This window comes from Atractosteus spatula, chromosome 2 (assembly GCF_055471065.1).
Source record: "Atractosteus spatula isolate fAtrSpa1 chromosome 2, fAtrSpa1.hap1, whole genome shotgun sequence".
Lineage (NCBI taxonomy): Eukaryota > Metazoa > Chordata > Actinopteri > Semionotiformes > Lepisosteidae > Atractosteus > Atractosteus spatula.
In genome coordinates this window covers 43880632-43901381 of record NC_142707.1, presented here as the reverse complement: position 1 = coordinate 43901381, position 20750 = coordinate 43880632, and the positions used below count along the sequence as shown (strand labels likewise).

Genomic DNA, 20750 nt, shown 5'->3' with positions numbered 1-20750 from the left:
GAGGGTAGTTTTTGTCTTCGGTTCGGAAAGGGATGGAATTTTCCCCATAAGAAATAATGGAATTTTTATTTTCTATTTACGATCTCCTGCCTTCCGAACAGATTTTCGGGAACGAATTAGGTTTGGATATCGGGGTATGAGTGTACTCATGTTGCAATTCAATCTTGCACACTTGCTTGCCACTTATAAAGGTTAAGATGTTGTTCCATTGTAAGATTGCACTTTGTTTCTATGCTAGAAATTTGAGAAACACCCAAAAGTATTGCTGCATACTGTTTTTGCTTTAACTATTTTAGAAATTGTGTGGTGTATGTACAGTTTGGATGTTATTTTTTGCTTTTGGACTAGTAATGTTATTGATAAGCTGTAGTTGTTGATGGTAGTTTCTTTAAGAACATTGGGTTATCCTTCCACAGTGTGTAAGAGTGCCCTCCAATAATACTAGGACAGTAAAGTCAAAACCTATTTTTGCTTTTCCAAAGAATTGGGGAAGCATCATGTCTGCTTATGTGAAAGAAATTGTTTCTGTAAATTTTAAAATTATTTCTGCCATTTTCATGATTAGTTAACATTATACTATAAATAAAGATGAGAGAACCAGTTTTAGAGGCAGCCATGACATTACCTGCACCATACTTCACAAATGGTATTCTGTATTTTTTATTTCTTTAACCTTTTCATCACTTTGATAAAGGTTTCTTGATCTCATCTATCCATGAAATTTTGTTCCAAAACTCTCCTCGTCGATCTTTATACTTCTGAAGGTATGGATTTCTAATTTGTTTTTTTTTCTGTTCTTAGTGCTGATGAGAAGTTCACTTCTTGCAGTCTAGTCTCTGTAAATCTGCTGTCTCAGTCTTTTGTGAAGTGCAAATTGTGATACTTTCACGCTTGCAGTCTAGAGGTTGTTAATTTCACTGACTGTTGTTTAAAGGGGTTTTCCATCAATGCTACTCTAATGCTTTTCTTGTCATCAATTGCAGGTGTCTCTGCTGATTGATAACTTAACCTGTAGTTTCTTAAGTAGATTCCAAATTGTTGATTTAGGCATATCATTTCTGGTTCTGATTGAGTTTTACTTTTGTTTTACCTTTAGAATTATCTGTTTATTCTTTAATAGAAAGGTCTTGGGTTTTTTGGCTTTATATCAAGGACTCCAAACACTTAAATCAAAGAGAGCCAAGCTCTTTTATGTGTGTCTAATTACCCAACAACAAACACCTGAGGAACCTGTCAGCTAATTGGCCTGATACTTTTTTGCTTGAAATAAAGAGGTTCAACACTATCAAATTTGTTTGCTTGGCCAGCATAGTTGAGCTGAATTGACTCTGTTAAAAATTTCTTAGGTGTTATAATTATCAGTCAAATATATCACTGCAAAATTTCCAGGTTGTAACTCTTGCCCCTTTTAGTAAACACCTACATTAGTGAATAGTTACTTTTAAATTTGTGAACACTTGTATAACTTAAGGGACTGTCTTTATTTAATGGTAAAAAAAATTCTGAATAAATGAAAAAATTCTACAGCCATGCATCACGATACATTAATAGTTATCCCTGACCGAGTGAATATCTTTTGTTATCATTAGCTTGAACACAAGTATAACAAGTGGCATAGTTTGGCATAGATAGTGTTCTTAACACAAGCATGTTGTATTGATCTATACTGAAACTATTAGACAAGCAATTTCATATGCTTATGCAAGTGTTAGCTGGTATTTTTATCATGTTTGATCATTTTAAATGTTTAAAATAATTTTAAAGTTTTTAGGAATTTTATAAAAAATTATTAAAAATTAAAAACTGAAATCTCCCATTTACCTAAGTACTCAGACCCTTAATTCAGTACTTTGTAGGACCACCTTTAGCAGCGATTACAGCTGTGAGTCTTCTTGGGTATGCTTCTACCAGCTTGGCACACCTGGATTTGTTGCAGTTTCTCTCATTCTTCTCTGCAGATTCTTTCAAACTGTCAGATTGGATGGGGAGCATTGGTGAACTGCAGTCTTGAGGTTTCTCCACAGATTTTGTATGGGGTTCAAGTCCAGGCTTTGGCTGGGTCACTCAAGGACATTCAGAGACTTGTTCCAAAGCCACCCCAATGTTGTCTTGGCTGTGTGCTTTCGATCTTTGTCATGCTAAAAGGTGAATCTTCGCCCTAGTCCAAGATTGTGTGCTCTAGGGCAGGTTTTCTTCAAGGACCTCTCTGTATTTGGTATCTGTTCATCTTTCCCTCAATCCTGACCAGTTTCCCAGCCCCTGCCACTGTGAAGTATCCCCACAACATGATGCTGCCACTACCATGCTTCACCATAGGGAATGTATTAGTCAGGTGATGAGCGGTACCTGGTTTTCGCCAGACATGGAGTTCATTTTTTGTCTCATCAGCCAAGAGAATCTTTCTCCTTGTGCTCTCAGAGTCCTTTAGGTGCCATTTGGCAAACTCCATGTGGGTTGTCATATGCCTTTTACTCAGGAGTGGCTTCCGTCTAGCCACTCTACCATAGAGATCTGATTGATGGAGTGCTGCAGAGATGGTTATCCTTCCAGCAGGTTCTCCTATCTTTACACTGGAACTCTGACACTCTGTTAATGTATCCCTTGGGTTCTTGGTCATCTCCCTGACCAAGACCCTTCTTGCCCAAATACCTAATTTGGCCGGATGGCCAGCTCTAGGAAGAGTCTTGGTAGTTCCAAACTTCTTCCATTTGACAATGATGGAAGAACTGTGCTCCTGGGAACCTTCAATGCATTGCCAATTTTTTTATACCCTTTTCCAGATTGACAGAATGACACAATCCTAGACCTCTGAGGTCTACAGAGAGTTCCTTGGACATCATGACTTGGTTTTTACTCTGCTATGCACTGTCACCTGTGTAAACTTATAAAGACAGGTGTGTGCCATTCTAAATTATGTCCAATTAAGTGAATTTGCCACAGGTGGATTACAATCAAGTTCTAGAGACATCTCAAAGATGATCAAAAGAAATAGGATGCATCTGAGCTCAATTTGGAGTGTCATAATAAAGGCTCTGAATACTTTTGTAAATAGGAGATTTCAGATTTTATTTTTAATACATTTGCAAAAACTTCTAAAAACTTGTTTTCACTTTGTCATCATGGGGTATTGGGTGTTGATTAATGGCAAAAAAGAATCAATTCAATCCATTTTGAAATAAGTCTACAACACAACGAAGTGTGGAAAAAGTGGAGGGGTCTGAATACTTTCTGAAGGCACTGTAAATACAAAAGGTGGAAAGAAGTTGCTGCTGTTAGTTTTTACATATATTTATGTTTATTATGTCCTATAAGGAAACATTTATTGATTGACATGTGAGCTCCCTGCATTTTACCCCAATAAAATTAGACATGCTCATCTTAATTTAAATTAAGACTAATGAAATAGAAATTTAAACATTTAGCAAGGGGAATTAACAGGCTTTTTAATATTGAAATGTGAGCAATAGGCAAAGGATGTTTTAAAGAATGTAAGCATAAATATCTTGGGGTTTGGATAATGTTCTTTCTAAGGCTTTGGTTTTTAGTCTCAGTGTGTGGGAGGACAGATAATAGATATACATACTCTGGTAAGTGGTCTAAAGAGGCTGATCTGAGAAAAGTAATGAACTGAAGGTAGATTTATTGGAAGCTTTTGTCACAGCAATAATTTTTTAGCAAAGTATACTTTGCATACATTTGAGCTGACTGCACTGAAAAACATCTAATGAAGAAAGGAGAATTAAAGATTTATATTATGTGGTGATGGTCAAAATTATAATTAGACCTGGTAACTATTCCTGAAGTGCAGCTGAGGAAGTACATTTATACAGAGAACCAGCTTCTTTACCCAAAGGGTTTTTGGAATATAAAACCATTCTGGCTTCTTTCAAGAAATAGCTGGATGAGATGCTTGAATCCATCAACTACTATCAAACAAGCTAGATGGGCCAGAAGGCCTCTGTTTTTATATTCTTCAGATCCACTATTTTGGTAGCCTGGTAGTTGCCTGGTTTGGTAAAATATTTTCTAAACTGAAAACCACACCAACAGACATCTACAAAAATAACAAAAGCAACTTTAGAGAGGGTGGCTACTACCACCTCTTAACTATTCCAACTACTATTACAAGAATAAAACTCCTAACCTTCAAGCACTCCAACTCCACTCAGTTGGTCTCTTAATCAACCCCCCTACAATTGTATTGTATTGTTTCTTCTCCTTTGCAGTGTGGAATTCACTTTACTTGATCCTTTTTTACTCTTCCTCAACTCTTGTGATATATCCTTTTATAAAAAGTACTTAAGACTCCCCCTTGTCTTAGTGCATGCATAGTAATCCCAATTGTAAACCCAATCAGTGACTATTAAACCCCCAAGAAACTATTTTACTAATGTCTTTGAGGTCTTTTTGGCACTCTCTAGTGGCAAACCTATGGTTACTGCAGTCCTTTCATGGGGGACCACAATATATCACCGTTAAACTTTTACATTGACAATCTGTTATAGAGATAAAAGAAGCTTTTGTTTTAGAACTAAGCTTTTTTAAATTTGGTTTTGGTTATTAAATGGAAGATACACCATTATATTTAACCATTATATTATGCGACAGTGTGCTAAGAGTACATTTAAGGTGTGATTGGTAATATTGGTGCAGTACGTACATGTATCTACAGTATGAAAATGTTATACTTTTCTGAAGCACACATTTATATAAAGCAATAGATTTTCTGTATTGCTAAAATAAGTTAGTATTTTTCCTGTATATTGGTTTTAAATAGTTTTATAGAGTGAATATATTCAATATTCAAAAGGCTTAGAGGTCTCACTTCTGTCTGAGGAAATCTGTGCTATTTCTGCTGTTACAAAACGTGTTTGTGTAAGTAATTAAGGCTAAATAACCCCATAGCTTTTTTGGAAACAAGGATCATTCATACATTTTGTAAGTAACAGAAATTACTTGGGTGATTTTTCATATCATCCAATGTCAAATTGAGGGGTTAGGTTGCAAAGTTTCAGTGGATTTTTTAGTTACAATAGTAGTTAATTATTTAAAGTTAAACCTAAGAAACCAGCAAATTCAGCAGTGAGTGATTTACTCTATTGTATTATATTTTTTGCTTGATTAATGTTTCATGACTCCAGATTGATTACCAAACTTCTGTGGATTTCTTACAAAATGCTACCACTACTGGAATCCCGAAAAAAGCCAAAACCTGAAAAACAGAAAAAAGACAAAAAATTCTGTTGAAATTCTTTGAGATTCTAAAACCCAACCAATAGATTTTATTTTCACCTTCATTTTTTTAGTTACTTTTCATATGATAATATAATTGATTTGTGTCAGGTTGATCAAACATACTGTAAATGTTTGATTGCAAGCACATGGTGCATCTTTAAATTATACCCATACTGAACAAGGTTATTAAAACAGTTCTGTATTGCCCTTTTCGGGCATCGTGTGAAGAGCAGTTTTCTTTGCTACTTTGTATTATTGTTCCACATACTGTAGCATTTATTTTATTACAAGGAGTTTAACCCCATTCTGAGGACTTACAGGCAGTGCTAACCCACTGAGCTACTTTGTTACGGCTGAAGGCTCTACACTGTGGGGCATCATTGGAGTGCAACGGGGTGCTCACAATAATGAAGACATACAGAGCATCAGTGCACTCTGTTACAGGAGGAGTCTTAGCCAGTGCAGCCCACCATTTGAGATTTTGCTGTGCATTCCATTTGTTTTGCAAAGGTTTCAGATAACTTGAGGGAAAACTGAGAGGGTTTTTCCAGGCATTTGTGTGTATGTTTTGATAACTCTGCATTTGTTAAATGTACTTTGTTTTCAATGTTTATCCAAACATATGTAATAGGTTGCCCTAAGATTGTTGCCGAATAATGAATGGGATGTTTACATCATGCTCCGATAATCAGATTTGTGTGGCATGAACTAACCTAAAATGTGAATATGTGAAATATAATAGAAAGAAAATCAGACATGGTAACATTGCTGAAGTGTGAATGGTATTTTACAGTTATTTGTTCTCATTCAGTTTTTTTTTTAATCTGGGAAATTAAAATAAATGGTTTTTGTTTTCAGATAAATAATGATATGTTCATGGATTTATTATTGAGTTTAGTGTGGGAATCCAAAAATAATAGCTGTGCTCTACTAAGGATTAAGATTAATATTTTTTAAAAAATATTTTTAAGGAGGAAATCCTTAAAAATAAAAAAAAATATGAATGGATTCTAAAGAAAATCAGAGATCCCCAGGTGGAATAAAAAATCAAGGGCTTTATAAACTGCAAGTTGTTTCTAGGAGACCATAAATTGTTACAGCAGCTCTAAAAGGACAAGAAGCTATGTATCATATTACCGTGTATGCTTGACAGAAAGGATTGAAGTCTGTAAATTGTATATGTTGCGATAAGCCATTTCTTAACAAGGTCCCATATGTTTTTGTTACATTTCCTTTTCTTTTTTTTAATCCCACAAGGTCTCATTCGATTACAAGAGCTGATCAAGGCTCCATCACGCTACAACATTCGATTGAAAATCCGACAGCTACCAGCGGACACAAAGGATGCCAAACCCCTGCTGAAGGAAATGAAGAGAGGGAAAGAGTTCCATGTAATATTTGACTGTGGGCACGAAATGGCAGCTGGTATATTAAAACAGGTGATTACCTAATATTTTTTTTATGTCATCTATGTCCAATGTGTTGTGCTGGAATCTAAACTTGATCAATCCTGAATAGGAGCATCAAGCTACGGTAATTGAGCTGATGACATTGAAAGAAATGTGCATATTTGTTCTAAAGGTTTTTCTGATACCATGTCATGTGTCTCACACAAACATGTCACACTAGTTATTTCACCTAGTACAGTATGTCAGCTAGTGGGAGTGACTGGGAGAAAAACACTTTAACATTTGCCAAAATGTACCATTATCTCATACAGGTATATATCTTAAAAGATTTCATACCCATAGTGATTTTTACACTTTAATACCATTGTTGCAGAGGTAATAATTTAATCCATTTGAAATAAAACGTAGAAGTGAGACAGTCATTGTTTTTCTAGGCCAAAAGCTTTGCTTTTCAAAATGCTTTTTTTTTAAAAAAAGTGCTAGATCCCTTGATTATTTTAATTCTCTGTGAAGAAAGGTAAATCATTTAAATATGTTTTAGATGTAAGATTTCAAATATGCCTAGTTAAAATTGGATTGTATTATAAAATGTAACTTAATTAAAGACATTCATGTTTCCTGCTCAAAGGCATTTATTAAATATTAAAAATAACATGACTCACCCAAGCATTTAGGGGCTTTTTATCAATTGCAAAATAGCAAGTTAATAATGAAGGTCAAGGACACCTATCATCAATTGCAAGTAGGATAATTTTCCCTAATGAGCCGTCGGAGAAATTAATTTCTTACAAAAGTCATAATAAGTAGGTGGGAATTATCTGTACATGACATAACAGGAATTTTAAAGTTGTATTTTTCAAATAATCGTCCTTCTCTTATCACAGATTTGCAATTTCAGAGGAAGCTGCTTCCACTGATTTAATAAATAATAATTGCTGACACACGTGTATTGAACACAAATTATTATTTATGAACAACGTTTTTGCTGAATAGTTTCAGATTTTTACTTTAAACTTCCTGTACCACTATCCATAATATTAACAAGATGCATTTTGTATTTAATTTGAAATTAGTGTAAATTTATTAGATGTACTTTCACAAATCTCAAAAAGATTTAAATAAACAAAGACAATCTTAAAACTGAAGATTTATTCCAGTTTGAGTTTTGAAATGTACACATGGAATTATATTAAAACGTTGATAACATGAGAAAAAATCATATTTTTAGTCACCTTCATGTCCTTAATTGGATAAAATGAATCTCTTGAACTCATGTTGGCTGTCAATTAAATAACTGTGTTATGTTGCCTTTACATAAATTTCATTGAGATTGATGGCTGGAGATATGGAGATCTAATAATAAGATCCCAAAGCTTCTGACCCCTAGATAAGTACAGGTTTACAGACTACAAAATATTAATACCTGAGAGTTGCTGTAAATTATTATAAATACTTTTAGATATCAATACTGTAGCTTAAACGATTGATTTTTGCTCACACTGAATCTTCACAGTTACTGCGATAGCTACTTTAAAAAGTCTCCCAGATTTGGTTGTATTTCTACTAAAATTCACTTTAGTGTAATACTACTTATAATTTGTCTCTTAGTCACAATTATATTTTTAATGTATTCAGCAAAATGTTATAAAGAGGTAGATCTACAATTAAATGGGGATTCATTTAGAGATAAGTCCAATGCTGAAAAATCATGCTTTTCTAACCTGAAGGAATGAAGTGCACATGTTCTCAAATGAGAAATAACCATTTAGTTATGAGACACAAAAAATATAAACAATACATTCCACATTGATATTATTTTAGCCTTTTATAATTATTCAAAAAAATCTCAGCACTGCAGATGGGAATATAATGAATTCAATATGTGGCTTTAGGCTTATCTTGATCTTCCAGGATTGACTCACATGTGAGTGGGTGTGAACAACCATAAAGATGCCTGAAGGAGAACAGCAGTTTTCTTTTTTATACATCTGCTTAATTCAAACACAAAAAACACTTTTGCAAAACAGCGTTTGTTTTTAATCATTAATGCAATACTTACAGACACCTGCAAAACGTTGATTTAAATAAAAAACAAAGACTGAACTTTTTTTAATGATAGAGGAGTAAAAACAAATTTTATTTAGTATTGTGGATTGTGTATAGGCTCATGCTGCAAATTAATGCAGTATATACTGTGATATGTCAAGTATAATGCTACTACTAATAATGGACTGAAAACTTTTGTTAAAACTTCAATTGCATGGAAAAATTGTTTTAGAACTGATTAAAGTAATAAATGTATGTGCTGTAGGGAAGGTATTGAGCTTTCCTATAAAGAATAAAGCAAAACAATGTGAAATTGAGAAAATGTCTTTTTCTGTGACAATTTTATTTAATTTGTCAAATTAGTTTGTTCTTCCATGTAGTTTGTATAAACAGCTGAATATTAACTACTAACCAAGTTAATATAAAATGTAAGTTAATAAAATAGTATTTTAAAATCTGTGCTTCCTTTTATTATGAGATATATACTGTAAGTGTGAGAAAACATACTGTAGTTGGTTGTATTTTTTTACAGGCATTGGCTATGGGTATGATGACGGAATATTACCATTACATTTTTACAACACTGGTAAGTGAATTAAATTGTAATATTGCTAGATTTCAATACTGTTTAGATTACCATTCCAGAAGTTTTAAATCTTAAAAATATATTCAAATGGAAAAGATTTTAACATACTGCAAGAGACAAAGCCACTAAATATGCAATGATATTCTCCCTTGTAATTTTTTAACAAATATCATTTTAAAAAAGCACGGTTATCATCAATTTAGTTGCTAAACCTACTTTTTTCATTTTATTTGTTGTGTGTTGGACCATATATTACTTGAAAACAAACATTTAGTATCTTTTTTTAAAATGTTCAATTCGTAATTAAATTACAATTTTAAATTTTCAGTATCATTTTGCCCCCTTTAATTTGTCTCCTGTATCATTTTTGTTAAGCAGCCACTAAAGGGTGAGAATATACACAACACAGAATGATCCAAGCTTAGCAATTAATTATTAATGTATATTATTAATCTAATATTTTCCACATACAGTATGTTTATATGCCCGAATTATCAATTAATCAGCATATTATGAACTTCTGTAGACTTCTGTATAAGACTCCTGGATATGAAAAGAATAAAAAAGAATATTATCATTAATCCTGTATGAATGGAAGAGTTTAGTTAACATTTATGGCTAAATACGATTAGAGTACTATGAAGATGTGCCATAAAGCCTCTTTTGATGGCTTTATTTTTTCCTGTTAACACTCTGAAGTGTGTTCCTTCTCCTTCTCTGACACATGAGATACTCTAGGTGAGATAAATGAAAATTATATTTCACAGGAATCAACCAAGTGAAACAGAAGAGTGAAAATTAATTTCAGATGAAAACCTTTTGTTTTGGAACTTCAGCTACCTTTTGTAACCTATGTAAAAGTGTTGAAAGAACTAGATTCACCAATGCTGGTATCTGTGTATTATGATTATGTATTTTATTTAATCAGATTTTTTCTATTGATACACAGAACAGTCCACATCTTTGTTTACTTTTATTTCTTATATTCTTATATTTCATTGAACTTATAATAAATACAAATAGAAGAATGGTTAAGTATTTCAACCAGTCTCCTTATGTGATTGTTAGTACTATAAAAAATAACCTACCTGAAAAGATTTTACAAAAAGAGACAACACTGAAGTCAGCTTTGGTAGTTGAAACAGCAATTAAAATTAAAATATTAAATATAGATTTTTGGGAGGCTAAACATCTTTTCTTAAAAAAATCCTCTCGTTAATTAAATAACTATTGAAATCAGTTATTGTATGTTTAAATTCTTCGAGTACTAAATCTGGTACAATATTAGCCCCTTAAACAGACTGGATCTGTGTTCTGCAGTCAGACCCATCATCTTCCTGTAAATATCTATAACTTTCTATGAGTAACCAGAATCACATTATTTTTAAATCATCAAACAACCCTTTAAAACACAAATATGTTTTTAATATATTTTTTATTGAACTTTTTTATAGAAAATTGGATGGTGATTAGGTACTCAAGCCACATACTCAGAGCTTCTTCCATAAGATAACAAAAGAAAACAGCCTTTTGCTATATTTAACTTTTGATTTTGATAGAATATCTTGGACATACAGTATGAGTATGTATCCCTTGGGTGTTTTAAGAAGGAAATTTGTTTTACACAAATTTTTACACAAGCGCATCTCTTCCAGGACCTATTTGCCCTTGATGTGGAGCCATACCGCTACAGTGGTGTTAACATGACAGGATTCCGAATCTTAAACACTGAAAATACTCAAGTCGCCTCAATAATTGAAAAATGGTCTATGGAACGGCTTCAAGCACCACCCAAACCAGATTCCGGTTTGCTGGATGGATTTATGACGGTATGATTTCAAACTTGGAGAATCGTTACATGCTGAAGTCTTTTGGTTGTAAGAGTTTATGAAAAAAGTTACAGTCAAGATTGTATTTTAAGTGCGTATATAATAATTCTGCATGAACTGTATTGCTAACTCAATCAATAGCATTGCAATAATAGTCTTTTAGCATTAATGTAATTAAACCTATTGTAGAGAACAGTGAGAAGAGCACATAAAGGTACAGTATGCTTTGACTTATTAATAGACTTGATATTTAGTAAATATGTTTTATCCACAATACACTGCAGAATATATGATATTGGTAATTCATTATAGGGGCTGCAAGGAAGCCATCAAGGAAACCATTATAACCTGTAATTCTTCAAGAGCACATTATTGCATTGTCAAATACCTTGTAATACGTAACACTAATGAATGGCATGGAAATTAAACAGATATACTGTATATCTCTTATAACTAATTTATAAATGGTTTCTTTACTACTAAAATATACTAAATAGTGTTACTTTCTTGTTGATTAAAGATTCATTTCTTGATTTGTGGCAGGTTGAGAATCTGGGTTTGAACATGGCTAGTGGGAACATCTGGGGCAAAAAAAATATTAATCAGATGTTTCCCAGTGCAGAGTTTAAATGCTCTCTGGTGGGAGCACTGGCAGTAATGACAGTTATTCAGCATTCCTTCATTAATGCTCTCTTTGGCTGGGAATGCTGCCAATATGGAATACTTAGTGCTCAGAGAAAGACTAAAATTAGCATCCCATTTTAGGCCACCTGCCAAAACAACTGTTTAGGTGATAAAATTGCCTTGCTGTGGACTGGTCTAATTCCAGTTAGGGTTTGGTGAGCAATGATCATTGACTTGATTTGAAATGAGCCAATGACCTGAATTTTTGAGCATCAACATCACCTTGATAACACACTAACAGGGCAGCTCTCAAGGCATTTTCCTTAGAGCAAATTTACTTCACTTTTCCCAAATATAAATAAATATTTTTTCCAAAACTAGCCAGTAGAAAAACTCAAACATAATTTTTATCTTTGTCCATTACCTATGTTATGTTATTGCCGGATTAGTTTTTAATTTTTTTCAGTATTCAGGAAATGAGTGATCATTTTTTGCTTTGGAATACCGTGCTTTTAACTAATTGTTTTGGGACTGTTTTCACCCTAACTATAACATAAGTTTTAGGATGTCAAAGGTGATTATTACAACAACACATACTGTAAGTAAAATTTCTGTTCTATCCAATAAAATGCATGTTACTAGGTTTTGCGTTTACAGATCGCATCGAGTGACACTGACTAAGGTAATTAGCATAGATGCTAACACTGTAGTGTTACGAGGCAAAGGGAGAGCTGAGAAAAAAATGTATAAGAATAATAGGTATCAGAATAATGAGTGCTTTTATACCATGTGTTGAATGTTCTGGCATCAGTCATTATCCTATCTGTATTCTATGTGCATTTATCTCTTTGTATGTGACAATAATGATTTCTGAGATGCTTCATTCCCAGGAGTTTTGTTTTAATTATTGAAGCTTATTTTTTTAAGTCATCTTTTATATGTTTGAGCAATATGATGTGCAGCAAGATGCACCAGAGTCTGCATTATCTCTGTTTTCTAATGTACTTTGATCTGTAATTTATTTAGAAATATTGAGTCATTTGCATCAAGTATTAAAACTCTATTTAAAATATTTTCTCTGAACATACACTTGTATGAGCTGGAGTTACCATCCCCGAAGTGTAATGCTTTATATGGCGTCAAAGATGATGAGGCAGCAACATCTGAGATTCAATCAATTAAAACTGGATGTCAACAAACCAGCTGAGTCAGAGGGTAAATCAGCAAACAGCACAACCTTTGCACCTGGTACCCAAGCAAGATTTTCTAATTTCAGAAAGTAAAGTAAAAAATGCACTTAAATTAATCTCAAATCATTTCTTCCTGTGTGGTTTCAGTGGAAGCATACTTGTCAAGGAATTAATGCAATGAGAGTTAAAGCTTTGCATTGATTAATTTGGAAAATGGCAATCATTCAATCCCTAATGTGTATTGCACAGCAACTTCTTTTAAATGTGATTAACTACCAGAGTTTTATTTATGATTCTCTTTCCATAACTGAAAAATGCAGCTGTATTTGCACTTGTTTGCCACTTAGTTTTTACATTTGCACAACTACAATGCCATTGTTTTGCCTGTACCATCATCAGTTAAGACAAAGTCTTTATTCCTTAAATATAGAAGAGCCTGTACAATTTTTATTTTTTTCAAAGTTGTTTTTGAGCACATTCCAGTCAAACCTTTGATCAGAACCAGTTGACAATCATTGTAAGTCTTAGCAAAAGAAAAGGTAGGCTTTAACATTGACTTTGCTGATTTGATTACAGTCATTTAAAAATGATGGCTTCTAAAAAGGATGTTGTCCTTTTGTATTTAAGTTGTTTTATTTTCCTTGTTCCTAAATTACATGTGCCTTTGTAAGGTATGATTTGCAATCAAAACAAAAGGCCTCTGTGGAAAATTGAGAGATAAGTGTACATTGGGGACAGGAACACTCTCTTGTCTACCTGGTATTAATCTCTTGAAGCAATGATTGGGGTAGATTTGCAACAAACAATCCTACAGCCACATATGACATGCATACTAAAAACAATGACCACCTACCTGTATATTTACACAGAGTAGTACTCTTGTAGTGTGTCTTGTGGTTGTATGCAGCATCTTAAAACACCTGAAAGATGAGAGACATCACAATACATTTTGTCAAATTTTCTTCTATCTTTAAGGCATCATTTCTTTATTCTGTCTTCTCTATCTTCTTTCTTAAAGCCACTCAGGGTATGATGAATTAGAATTCAGTTTGTGTGAGTTAAAGATTGTCACTTTAAAGTTATTGCATACAACCTAAAGCAGTATAGCAAAAGTGCTTAGATCAGAATGCTTTGCTCTCTCAAGCCCACCAGAATAAAAATAGAAAAAAAAGATGCAGACATTACAGTTTTCTACATGTTCCAGGTTTTTGGTATGCTGTTATTCATGATTTGTGCTTGGCAAGTACTAAATTTGATCATGTTTTTAAAAATAGAAAATATGTTTATGATAACTAAAATGGTATTTCCTATCATAACAAGCGCTGGTGTACGTTGTTTATAATGTGCATTGAGTTATGCAGTCTAATTTTACACCTTTTCTTATGCAACTATTAATCTTCCCAGGAATATCCTGCCCTAAGCCAAAGTATAACATGCATAATGAAAATGACCTAACAAGCACTGTAGCTTCATTAACATAATTTCTTTCCTTGCTAATTGCTTTACCTTCTGTCTAATTTACTTCATATACTTTAATCTTGATCAGATTATGCTGCATCTTGACTGTTTTTAAGCCCTAAATCTGTTTTTAAATAGTAATTTTATCAGTTAGATGTAGCATGAGCAATGAAGCATTTTTGTTGCTTTTGCTGTATTCAAGGTCAGTGATAATGAACATAGTCACTGACAATGAAACAAACACACTCCCCTTCATTTACGGAATCATGAATACCTCCGATATGAGATTACACAATGCTTGCATATTCAGCCTAATTTGTTTTATCCACAGAAATTAATTTGGTTTTCACGGTACACCTATTAAGTGTGGTTAATCCAATGTCAGACTGCTGATCTCCCACACAAAGAATAATTTAAGAATTTATTTCTTATATATTTTATATTTTAAATAATATTCAAAAATTAATCAAATATGTTTTCATCAAAGCTCTTTACAGTTGCGTATGATTGACAGAGTTCTTGGCATGGTGTGTGCTTGGCAAGTACTAAATTTTCTGTTTATGAACATACTGTACATACTGAATACCTATCCTAAACCTCAATTCAAACAGTAGTAAGTTTTTTATTGTTGATGTTTACAATTTGAATCATAAGAATATTTAATCTAGCCTGCAGTGGGAGAATAAGCAGGCTTTAAAAGTGGCATTACCTTAAAGAGAATATGTTAATCTCATGAGCTATAAACACCCAACAAAAGCAAGTTTAGGTCTGTAGTGGGTCACATAGTATAAAGATCGACAGGAGGTTCTCCCTACCAAATCTGGGCCGCTTACATCCAGTTTACCTTAACAATCCATGGGGCAGATGCTGATTACAGCAACACCAATGCTAGCTACACCCATAACTTACCATGTTGTTGTAGGACTCAAGTAAAACAGGATTGCCACTTCCCAGCCTTCTATTGTCTTTCACAGTTTGTTCTCTCTTCACTACCTTGTTAAAGATATTTGTTTTGCTCTCTTCTAAGTATGCTTCCTGAGTTCCTACTCATCAGCAAACATGCAATAGGCTCCACAAAACATTGCAGGAAAGTTATCACTGACTGGAGGAGAAGTGTAATCTCTCATTGACAATACTGCAAGCTCATAAAGCATGTGCAAATCCAAGGCTTTGCTGTTGGGCAACAATGTGAAGACATTCTGACCAAATCAATCCTGTTATTGTTTAAGAACATACAAACAGTTACAATGGTTAAGAAAAAGAGGCCATTTGGCTCATTTGGTGGTTAGTAGTTTTTGATGCAATTATGTCACATGTTTCTTGAAAGAAAACAGAGTATCATTTTCAACAACATGGCTGCTTGGCTTGTTCCATACTCCTATAAGCCAACGATAAGAGTCAAACATAAATCTTTAGGTCTTTGTGCATGTTCATAAAATAACATAATCTCCAATGACATTTCAACTCACAAACACCTGGACAATAAAACGAGTGTCCTAACCCCTGAGCTCCTTTCTTATCTAACTGGGTTCCTCGGTCTCACTGGGGAATCTTGACCATCAGCTCAAACTGGCAGTCTGGACTGCAGGACACAACGTGCTCTGAGAAACCACTGTGAAAAACCAAAGATGCGCTTAAACTCAGTATTCTTGTGCAATAATTAAACATGTAAAATAACACATGACTAAATCTTATAATTAACACCTGTCTCTTCAGATTTAATTTTTTTAATGTAAACAATTCTTTTTTACTGTTATACAGTACATATTGTATAGTATGCTGTTTTTTAATTTTCTGAAATATTATTATAAAGGAACACTTTATAGAAACCATTTTCTCTTCTAGACTACACCATTATTTTCCTTCCCTCAAGTCCAGTTTGTTAGATTATATAACGATTTTATGAAAAATAGTAAAATCCAAAGTTATTTCACCAATGTCAATTTGAAATCTCCAAGGGGAGCAGTTATTATGGGGTTCAGAATCTGGACCTTAAAAATTAAACAGAAGCAGCCATGTTAAGGTTTTACATTTAATTGAACAATTTTCATACATTTGTTTTATTTAAGATATTGGAGCTAAACCTGCTACAACCTCCTTAAATCATCTATGATCAGTTTGTGTAGTCTGCACTCTATCTACATGATTGCACATTATTAATAATGCATTACATATTGATAGAAGTTTAAAGACAATGCAAAGCCAAGTGCTCAGATAATTAAAAAGGAAAAAATAATCTATTCCAAGCAGTAATTGGTTTGTGATGGAAAATTCTTTATACTTAACTCTCTGTGGGTTCATTTATCTGATTGAATTTCCATACAGTAATGCCAAGTACTGCCATTTCAAGCCTTGCCAGCAGCCTGTATTGATTTAAATGTAAGATCAAGGGGAATTCTGTCACAAGTGCAGAAGGCTGCTGAACAGTATCAGGAGAAATCGTGTCTGTGACATACTGAAAACTTTGTGGCAAAATTGAACACACCATACAGACTTTCATTACCTACTGAGATTTAATAGGCAGGAGATTTTGCCTTGGTGAGAGCTTTCATTTTGTATTAAGTTGTGATTTATATGTTTCTGGATGTTTAAAAGGTGAAATGTTTGAAAACTTTATTTTTATTTAATGACTGCTATACTGTATATTGCCTTCACCAAACTATTTTAGGATATCAAGTAGGTAGGTGCGTCAGCATGCGTAGGCAGCAAAGGAACAAGTAAAGGAAAAGAAACACAATGTTTTCGGAGCCTTTTTTGGGTGTCACACAGGTGTCACATGCTCAAAGGCCCAAAGAAGGTTTCTTTTCTTCTCTTTTCAGCATGGAATAAACCTTTACTTGTTCATATTTTAGTGTATCATGAGGAAAATATTATTTTGAAGGAATGATGGGTTTCATCATAAAAATCAGGTAAACACAATCAGAAGTAATTAAAAGCTAAAAGGACCTATTTATTTTTAATTACAACAGATCAAATTACACCCCCAATTTATAACATAATCTTACTTCAAAGTATTGTTGATGGCTTGTCAGTCAGAAATTTCAAATAATGACATCTGCTGTCATTTTTTCAATTGTGTTCATGTGTACATGAAAAGTGACAGATGAAAGTCAAACCGTAGATTTTTTTACAGCCACACGTGAATGCAAATGGAATAGTCTAATAGCTCATAACAACCCATCTTCTTCCCTGTCCTAAACAAAATAGTAAGGACATTTTGGGCCCAGAAAGAATTTAAACAAAAAAAACATTCTTTTATATGAAAGACTTTGTAGTTGTAAGTTGGTGAAGATCAAAAAACAATTGAGATCACATGCTTTAGAGAATCAACTAATGAAATTTTATTCCCACCCCTGGATCCAACAGTGATGGGAATCATCTACCTGATTACAAACACTGTACTGTACATTCTGCTGATAGACCTATGCATACCAATTTTATTAAATAATACAGAATACACTTACCTGTTGCAAAGGATCCATGTTTTGTTGGGATTTGTGGTAGCAGCAGAAGGGAAGAGGAGCGGAAAGAATGGATTTGCAAATAGTTACAAAAAGGTTTGTTTTTGTTTGATATATTGAAGCTACAGTTAACTTACAGACACCTAGCTATACTACTGTATAGGCAAAACCACACTCAGGGTCTGGATCGAAGATATAACACTGGAAGAAGCAACCAGATGGCATGGGCCACAATTTTGTGTTATTGTCAGTATATTCCAGAATGAATATTAAAGTTTTTCTTTATTGAATTTGCTATGGTGTCTTTGAAAATAGATCATGTTTCACAAAAGACTGCTCATCTTTTATATTTTGTGTCTGGTCCAAGAACGTTCTTGACCATACATTCTTGATTATACTGTACAGTACATTTCACAAAAAATTAATAAAACAAATACAAAAGTTGAACCCATAGTGGCACAAATGACAGGCTTACAATACTTTACAATGTAAGAGTGCACGAGCCTTCATAGGTGATTTTCATTATTAACAAATTAGTACCAAGAAAAAAGAATTGATGGTGATAATGATTTCTGAAGATAATGTTGGACTAATGTTCTACCAGATGTTTGTGTATTTTGTCATTATTTTTTCTATTGGAGCTGACATTGTTTCAGTAAAATATCAAATAATACTTTACAATGTTGTGTTAAAAACTGTGTAGAAGTGGTTTCTGAAGGATAGAATAAATTAAAAATCAGACTTACTGTATAAGAAAGGACTGAGCAATTTCTTGTATTTCTGTATATAGTACTGGCAGAAGCAGTCTCCACTTTTATTTCTTTCACTCAGAGCTCCTGCTATAATTACCTCTCAGGAGGTACATACCTGGTGACTGTCAGAGCACATCCGCACAAAGAATCAACTGGTCTCCCCTACTCTACAGTATGTTCATACTTGCTCATCTCCAGCTCCTGCTGGCTTAAGAAGTCAACCCAACTCACATACTTACCTGCCTGTCCAACCCTGTCATTTCTAAATATGACATTCTTGAGTGTTGTCGGAATTCTTAACAGGAGAAGAAAATATTTTAATTCCAGCAGATTATACCCCTGCTCCCCAGTTGAGAAAACCCTTGTGCTTTCCCATTTGTCTGGTACAGGTACAGTATGCATCTGCTGGTAGGCAGAGCAACTAGACAAGCAGAGGCAATGTTCACATATTCAGCATTTTGCTAAAAATTACAACTGCTACCAGTAGTACAGCTAATAAATCTTCACCCCATGATTTAATCTTATGATATATTTCTGTTCTGTTGTTCAGCACAAAGAATTGTAATTGCTGAGTCTCCTGCGTGTGTGTTTAACTGCAACATTAAATAACAGTACTGAAAACTTTACTCTTCCCTTTGCTTCTACAGCAAATCTTCCTCTGTTGATTCAATCTTAACTTTCCTTTTTATTTTATTCTATTCCCATTTTCACCTGACACTCAGAATTTCATGCTTCTTTTAAGATTATGCAGTGTACATCTATTTTAGTCAATTCCATTGGCAATTATTAGAGCCCTTAAAGAGAGAGGTGTTGCCAACAATACACAATCTATCCCTATTTGGTATGGATGCTCTCATTTGCTATTTTTGCAAAGTATGTACTATATAACATTGAAGAAGATTGTCAAAATAATTTTGTACTGAATTGATTCATGAAGGACTGTATAAAACAAATTCTAAAACTTCAGTTGTCATCACAGACTACTGAAAGCTAGAACAATACTGACCCGCCTAATAGTTGTTTAATTTGATATTGAACTTACAGTATAAGATAGGACTTGATAACTACAACAATTGATAATACAATTGTTGAGCAATTGATAATAACAACTGTAGTGCAGTTGTACAAATTAAATTTTATTGAAACATCATAAGCATAAATATTCATTGTTTCTAGGTTCACTGTGGTGTAGAGGTAGTCAAAACATTTTTGTCAATTTCCAAAACATAACCATAGTTATTCCTATTTTCTTACAACATCTTATCTAATCCTAACCCAAGAACATTCAATTGAACTAAAAATTTACTTTGCTGGATATTCTAAACTTGTTTAATCTCTTATGCAGCAGGAGATTTATTTTTACAAGTATAATTTTTAAGTAATTCAAAATTTCTTTATTTGAGAGAGTAATAAAATTCAATCAAATAATTACAGACTGAACAGTCTGTTCAATCAAATAATTACAGACTGAACTGATAATGAAAACCAGAAGAAATTTGGGTCCAATAGGTTTGAAGTGCAATTTCCAAACTTTTACACGTTATACATTTTTAATTTTAATTAATATAAATATTAACATACTATACACTGTGCTGCTCTATCTGCCACAAACATTTAAAGAATTCTTCAAAAAATTAATTAATTAATGCAGTTGAATTTAATTTAATTTAATGGTATCAGTTAATATTTAATATACAGTAGTAGTTTATATAGTTGTATATACTACTAATAATATAATATATACAATAGTATATATACAGTAGTATAAGAGTATATATAATAGTTAATATCAACTGTTATTGTCACGATCGCAAACCCCTCCTCTTAAGGGCGCTCCAGCCCTTCCTTGTTTTTTCCCATTACCTGCACCTGTTCCCTATTTCCGTTCCCCCTTAAAAGCCAGACGCAGACTTCACTCCCGGTTCCTCATTGAATCCTGTTTCGTGAGATCCCGGGGTCCTGCTGCGTCTGGCTCCGTTATGCTTTTAACCTTCGGTTCCTGATTTCCCGCCCCTCCGGTTCCGACCCGGTTCATGGTTTTATCTCCTGGATGGATCCCCTGGCCTTGGACACTACCTTCTGTCTTGGATTACCCATTTGGATTTACTCATGGATTGTTCGCCCCGGATTCACTCTCCCTGTACACCTGCACCCCTTGGA

The 20750-nt window shown here is 33.6% G+C and overlaps 1 protein-coding gene across 1 annotated transcript in view; it reads left to right on the top strand.

The window, feature by feature from the left end:
- The window catches only part of grik2 (glutamate receptor, ionotropic, kainate 2), a 272439-nt gene that overhangs the window by 95844 nt on the left and 155845 nt on the right, over positions 1-20750 (top strand). The window contains exons 5-7 of the mRNA XM_088906563.1: positions 6493-6674; positions 9223-9276; positions 10932-11105. Coding sequence (XP_088762689.1) covers positions 6493-6674; positions 9223-9276; positions 10932-11105 — 410 coding nt within the window. The remainder of the gene's footprint in view (positions 1-6492; positions 6675-9222; positions 9277-10931; positions 11106-20750) is intronic.